Source organism: Urocampus carinirostris, chromosome 16 (genome assembly GCF_059441175.1).
Source record: "Urocampus carinirostris isolate Australia breed hairy pipefish chromosome 16, RoL_Ucar_1.0, whole genome shotgun sequence".
Classification (NCBI taxonomy): Eukaryota; Metazoa; Chordata; class Actinopteri; order Syngnathiformes; family Syngnathidae; genus Urocampus; species Urocampus carinirostris.
In genome coordinates this window covers 30,066,828-30,074,372 of record NC_142364.1, presented here as the reverse complement: position 1 = coordinate 30,074,372, position 7,545 = coordinate 30,066,828, and the positions used below count along the sequence as shown (strand labels likewise).

Sequence of the window (7,545 nt, the reverse complement as noted above, 5' to 3'; positions counted from 1 at the left end):
TCACGGGATCGGAGCATGTTCCGAATGCGGAAGTGGATCTTCCGGAGAGGGAGATCGTGGCATAGTTAAACAGAAAAACAGGTCGTTAGCCGGGACGGGAGATCAGAACGTGGTCGGGGTCAAAAAACGGGTCATAGCAAGAGACAAATGGGGAAATAAGGAGCGTACAAGTGAAAACGGGTGACAAAACGGGACTGACGGGAATCAGAGTCAAACATGCTTGCCTTGTGAAAACAGAGGTTCACTGACAGACTGACAACAGGTGAGTGAAATGACTGAGGTTAAGTCGGACAGGGAGACAATCAGGTAACCAGCGGCAGCTGGCGTCAAACAAGCGGGTTCAGGTGAGTGTAATGAGTCATCATGACAAATATACCTTACAAACGCAATGTGATTGCTATTTACTCATAACAGGACAGAGTATGTAGGATTAAAAACAAAGAAAAAGGGGGGAAACAAGTTTCTTTTATTTACCAAATTAAAAAATAAACAATTATTTGAGCATCTTAGTACTTCTATACTTGTAGTACATTCACTGTTGCTTTTTATATAGAGCAGTGTATTTAAAAAACTAATGTTGTACACAAATTGTCATGCTGCACACACAATTACAAATTGGTCAAAAAAACATACAAAATTCGTCAGAAATGTATATTTTGACAGGTATGCGATAACTAAAGTGTGTTGATTTTAACTCACCAGGAATATTTAACCCGACTATCCGTGCTGACACATTGAAATGCGATGTCTTTGAGCCGTCTTGTTCTTTTTACTCGACTGGCAAACAAAGTGATCAACGCTAATTGCACATTTGCATCAGGGAGTTTAAAAGTGTTTTCGTGGTATCCTGCAGAGCATTCGACTTGGCAGGCAAGAACAGCAATTACCATTTGCGTTCTCCACATGGTGTTTGGAGATGAGAGAACTAGGGCTTGCTTTCTCAGCTTTAAGGCATTTCAAATAATTAAATGATTAATCAAGAATTTTGTTAAAATGCCCCTTTACTCCTACAGTCACTGTAACATGTTAATATTTAAGACAAGTTGTTTATTTTTTTGGAGGTTAAATAAACTGTACAAACTATGGATCAATTTAAACATGACAAGCAAAGTTATAGGGCGTTGCTGGGCTGGTGGAAGATTGGATTTGGCTGCTTGGAATAGTCGGTGGTCGGGAGCTGTATACCCAATTTGCCCGCCACAGGGTGGTAGGTGGCTGATGGTAACTGGTATATACTGTACAAGGCAAAACTACAGAGACTCTAATAGACCAAAAGTCACAATTTTCTTTCTCATTTTTTGCCCAGCCTTTTACAGGGTTTTAGTTTTGTTAGGGTACCTGGGTAGCAGAAAGATAGCGGACAATCATGTCAGCTGCCTTTTGGTGAGATTGACCTAGGAGTATTAAAAATGCTTTTTTATATGATGGTTAACATATTCGTCCCTATTATTTAAATCAATGTGTTATTTTATGAATGATTTTCTTTTTTACCACCAGGATGCAGTATCAGTACACCAGTCATGTCAAACATATGGCCTCTGCGTTGGATCTGGCCCGTTGGATGATTTAACTCAGCCCATCATACATTTATGTCGAAAAGAGAAGCGAGTCTTCATTTCTATAAAAATGTTTTTTTTTTTTAAATAAACACAAACCAAATCCTCTGGCCAACCGCTGGAGGGCAGTGTTGAGATTGTACAGCATGGTAAATTGGTATAGGTACAAAACTGCATTAACTCAACTTTTAAAATAATTCAGGTAACACCTTCAATGCCAAACATGAAAATTGGTTTTCCCTGTTGTTTGTGAATAAATGTGTAGTGTTTAGAAAAGATCTATTGTCATCAGTGATTATGATATTTAAAGTAGGTTACTAATGTTGGTTGAACAAAAAAGCATCATACTCAAGAAACAAACTTGAAAAAATGGACATTCTTTTTCTGATCAGGTGTTCTCTGAAAACCCCCTCCCCAGTCAAGAAGTCCTACCGTGGGCTGACTTGACAGCAGCAATTTTATTTTCTTTCTGATCAATTTAAATCAGCAAGACTGAAACTTAATTGCAAACAGAACTTTACTGACAATATAAAACCAGGCTAGCATGCATAGATACACCACACGCCAAAAAGCTACAACATAAAAACACGGCAGGCTTGAAAGCTATGTCAATAACAGTATTTTGAAGCACTAAAAAAGTCAAATAAGACTAAATACAAATGAAAAGCGCAAGTAGTCACTGGTTTCAACTGAATGTTTCATCACATTCAAAGGCGCTTTTGATGAGTAGGACGAAACTTGTACATTTCCCAGGAAATCAGCTTTGCGTGCATGCGTGCACATGGTAAGATGTCTCAATGGGTAGGAAGGAATTTCAGAACACCAGCCTGCCTCAGAAAGAAAATCTGTATCTGGGCCCAGAGTCAAAGTGAGTTTGACATTCCTGTTATACACTGCTGTCATGCACTTTCCAGACAAATTTTCAACATGTTACCTAGTGTTTACGATGTTTGTGTACTGTAATGCTAAATGTAATTCACCCTGGTCATCCTGAAAGGGGGATACCACTTGTGAGGTCCCTTCTCAAGGTTTCTCTTTTTCCTCACGCGGAGGTTTTGAGTTGTTCCTTGCCCGCATGTTGGTTTAAGATCAGGTAATTGTTTCATTGTAATCCTTTGCAGTCCTTTGAGACATTTTTGTAATTAAGGGCTATATAAATAAATTCGACTTGACTTTTGACTACACTATGTCCCCTGTGCCTTGAAATCTAAAAGTAAACCGTGACATGGTTTTTACTAGCCTGAAATTCCAACCATCGTAAAAAATACAAGTCAAACGAAAATAAAAACAGGACATTTCTGTCAGATCAGAGAGACGAGTGTTCAAAAAGAATGACCTTTGAATGGCTGGATAGGCTAGAAAGCCTGGAAGGTCGGTAAGCTCCGATGCGAGAGTAAACATCCACGTCTGAGCAGGCGCCCCATGAAAGGTGGGGGCTTGGTACAGGTGCCGGGATAGCAGGAAGGGGCGTAATCAGGGGTTGGGATATCACCTGGACTGGTGTGATCGCCGGTGCTGGAGGGAGTGGCATGGAGGCCGGCCGAGGGACTGAAGCCCGCCGAGGGACCGTGGGTGGTGATGCTGTGACGACGGTCGGCGTCGTCGCGACCTTTTGGGCGCCATTGCTATTGAGCAACTTCTCATAAGTTGGTGGGTGTTTGAATGTGTAAGTGGCTGCGTGGTAGAAGCTGTGATACTCCAGGGCGTGTCTCGCGCTCGCCATCTTCAGCCTGTAGAATGCCAACAAAAATATTCGTCACAACTAGAATGCTTTATGAAAATTATTCAAACCTGCGCCGAAGCTGATTAACATAATACGGTCTTGGATCAAACAGTTATCGTAAATTTCAGATTAAATACCACATGCTCAAATCAAACAACAAAATTCAATTTTGTCTCCGTACAAACCGCTCCGGATTTTAAGCCGCGGGCTTAAATAGCTGAAAAAAGTGGACTACTTTATGTCCATTGTTACATGTTGAACCCGCGCAGACCTTTCTAATGTGAACTCTTAAGATGGCAATTATAAAGATGAGCACATATTTACAACTGTACTAAAAGAAACATGAGGACTGCGTTGTGTAAAATGTGAGCCCTATATTTCTACACGACCGTTCCGGGGAAACCATACTGTGGAAAAATATGCCAGATTGCAATACAGATGCGTTTTTTTTTGTGTAGTTGTAATTTTTTGGTTGCCACGTCAAAGGACCAAATTGCATTTGCATGTTATCGTTTCTGGAGAATTAAAGGAAACTTTAGTGACTAGACATTAACGCCGATGATATGGAAAGAGAAGTGTCGTGTTTGAAGGGCGAAAAACAACAAGTACTCCATTCTTTTTTTCCCCCCCTTTATATGTTAGCTGCGAACGCGAAATATTTTTCTCATTTTATTTTTAAAAACACTCCTTTTTTTCTTTTCCACTGTAATATTGGACTACGTATGCTTTTGTTTCGTCAGGACCATATTTTCCCCAAATATATATATATATATATATATATATATATATATATATATATATATATATATATATATATATATATATATATATATATATATATATATATAGTATATGATTAACAGTACTTTCAAGCAGTAATTCAATGGCAAACAGTATTTCTTTCTTCAACTCTTTCATTGCTGTCACTACTTTCCACTTTTCCTTCCTCTTATCACTAACTTTCAAGGAATTAATTACTATAGGCAGAAAAGGAAGGGAAATGAACAAAATGAGATGTGGTCTCTATTGAACACAATCGAGACCGCGTTGATTGAGATCGAGTTGGGCATTGCCGCCATCTACTGCGTAATCGGCGCTCCATTCATTTTTTCTTCATAGAATTATTTTGCCAGACGGGCCTACGACTCAATTTTGGGTCTCAGAATCACTTTTGGTTTTGTTGACCTCACTGCAGGGAACCAGGTTCGATTCCCATTGCATGCCATGTTTTGCAAATTTGGTCGGTGTGGTCCGACTGCTCAATCATTGCACTGATACATACCAACCGTTTTACACAAATATATACGATAGCTCTTATTGTAGTTTGATATAGTCCAGCGCACCTTATATATGAAAGGTATTTGAAAAAATATGATTTCCGGGTCGGTGCCCTATAATCCCTGTGTGACTAATAGTGCAGAAAATTAGGTATATGATAGTTTTTGTCTCTGTTGTTGTCACATCGCTCTTTTCATTTCACATTTGGCAGCAAAAGGTTTTCTGCACACCTGTGTCGTGTTTGCAAGAGTCTGTAGAGAAGCAACAAGATGACAGCGCCAGCGAGGGTCACCAGAAGCATCACCACTCTTCCATCCAAACTCCAGCAGGATTTACCAGCTGCTTCTGTTGAGCCGCAGGTGCTGGTGGGCTGTGCTGACTCCATCTTTGTCTTTGGTTTTGTCCGGCTCAGCTGGCTTTAGACGCTAAGCGCACCTGACTCAGGATGGGGAGAAATCTTGGGAGGATTGTTTTCGGTGATAACGTTGCAGCTTGCATCACTGGCAGGGTTGCCCAACCCAGCCAAGGGACTGGAGCAGCACTCAGCAATCGACCATGCTGCTTTCAAACGTGAGCTTTGGACAGCCTTAAAAATGCAAAACAAATGAATTAGGCAATATTTTATAAAGATAATGATACTCCTAACTTAAGAACCCTGGTTAAAAATAACATACAATTTTCAGAAGATAGACCCATCCTCTTCTTGGGTTGTATCAGTGCAGAGCAGTTAAAAATACATTACCGTAAATTCCGGACTACAGAGCGCCCTCTGCCATTTGGCTATAGAATTCCATTTCTCACTCTGCATCTGCCGGGTGCTGAAAGAAAACTGCAAAAAAGTAAAGTTAAGTAAGAGAAAACATTAACACTGAATATATTTTTTGTTTTATATTTCCATGATTGTAAAAATGAGTTCTGGACTACAAGCCATGACTTTTTAACTAAATTTTAAAAATAGCGCCTTTAAATAAAAACGCCAAGCTGCTCTTTTCCACAATGCGTGCACTCTAAATACAACAAACCGCAAGCGTAAATTTGCAAGAAATTAGTACATGTTTTCGCCAACATTTTTATACAATACGTAACACATGCAAAACAGGAGGTTTGACGGTACTTTAATTAATGATTACAATACTTCATCCACATTTTCATCCACAAATTGAAGTCCTTGATATATATTTTGTCATTGAACCGCATCGGAAATATACAAAAACGCTACGCTTTTCTTTCTCTATCATTGGCGTCAATGTTAGGTCTCTGAAGTTTCCTTTAATCTTCGAGAAACAATAACAAGCCAATGCCATTTTGGCCATTGCCGCGGCAACCACCAATGACAACAACACGCAAAAACAAGTCTGTGTTGCAGTCTAGCTCTATTCTCCACAGTATAGTTGCCCTGGTGCTGTTGTCTAGAAATAAAGGCCTCACAATTTTGTGACTCAAAGTTTTCTTTCAGCGCAGTAGTGAAAATGTGCTTGACGCAGCTGGACCCAAAGGCGTCGGCACCAACTTTCCTTCGTGGTTGGTGCCAGGTGTGCACCAGGCAAAAAATGTAAGAAATGGACGTGAATGTGTTTATTTTCATGATTTCAGGTTATACAAGGAATTGAGTTTCGTTCTCAAAGTTGAGCATTTGGTTTTTAATCTTGTGCGCTCTGTCGTCCGGAATTTAAGGTAATTTTGTAGGTTTTTTTTCAAAAAAACAATGGTACCAATGGTTAAAAAAAAACAAAACAAAACAAAAACTACATTTATGCAGTATTTCTAAATAACACAACCTCATTGTTTAAAAGTATGTTTCAAAAAGACTCGGTTGGGTCAAAACAACCCAACAAGTGAAATATTCAATCTTTACCCGCTATTTTTGACCAAACTGGTCTGAAAATGCACAAAAACACTGCTTACCTACAACAGGAGCGGTTGTACGGTTTTCCAGTCCTGAATGCTAAATCCTAAGCTTGCAAAATTGGGAGGAAACTTCTAAGAACAACAGGAAACTCTGCTTCCTTTTCACAGAGCTGAGATGACTTCCTATTACCATGGTTACAGGAAATCAGCTAAGGATCTTGTTTTAATGGAGAATACAAATGCATCCTCCTGACATTTTATATCATCTTCCAAAATAAAGGAATCATGTTATAAAACAAATGCTAGTCAACAAACTCTCAAATCTGTCCATAGGGAGGCAGATTTATCTGGACCAAATAGCATAACTAAACATATGTTGTGTGGAATAGGAAGTACCGTAAATTCCAGACAATAGGGCACACCTGATTAAAAGCTTACTCAAATGTAAAACTGTACAAGCTGCACCGGATTTTAAACCGCAGGCTTAGACAACCATAACAACCATTGTTTTCACCTACTGTATGTGGTTTTCAGTTCTGCTCCAAGTTGTCATGTGACCATTCAAGATGGCGATTACAAAGATGTGCACATATTTCCTACTGCTCAAAATAAAACGCGAATATGGGGTGTGTCGCGTAAAATGTGAGACATATACTTATAGACAACAGCATTAGGGCAACCATACTGAGAATAATGCCAGATTGCAACATAGACAGGTCTTTTTGTCAATGGTGGTTGCAGTGGTAAAGGACCAAATTGCATCCGTTTGTTATCGTTCCTCAAGGATTTAAGGAAACTTTGGCGACCGGACATTAAAGATACAGAGAAGTGTAGTGATTTTGTTAGATAAACTCCACTGCGGGTAAATTCTAATGTATAAATAGAGAACTTGACATGTGTGTAAATAATGTGGTGGAGATATCATGTTGTTGTAAAGATTGAATAAAGTGGTGATGGGAATTGTGGGTCTTTTTAGAGAACAGTCTCATTTAGCTCGGCTCACTAAAGAGAGCTGGCTCTTTCGGATACCAAATAACTCTTCAAATTTCTTTGTTTCTATAAACTATATATATATATATATATATATATATATATATATATATATATATATATATATATATATATATATATATATATAAA

The 7,545-nt window shown here is 38.9% G+C and overlaps 1 protein-coding gene across 1 annotated transcript; it reads right to left on the bottom strand.

Moving 5' to 3' along the window:
- Positions 1 to 243: 243 nt before the first annotated feature.
- On the bottom strand, positions 244 to 6,515 carry LOC148351016 (uncharacterized). Its single transcript, XM_088356167.1, has 4 exons — positions 6,463 to 6,515; positions 5,300 to 5,386; positions 4,788 to 5,143; positions 244 to 3,286 (listed from the first exon to the last, which is right to left on the bottom strand). The coding sequence occupies exons 3-4, from the start codon at positions 4,940 to 4,942 to the stop codon at positions 2,863 to 2,865; spliced, it is 579 nt and encodes a 192-aa protein (XP_088212293.1). The 5' UTR covers positions 4,943 to 5,143; positions 5,300 to 5,386; positions 6,463 to 6,515; the 3' UTR covers positions 244 to 2,862.
- Positions 6,516 to 7,545: the final 1,030 nt, after the last annotated feature.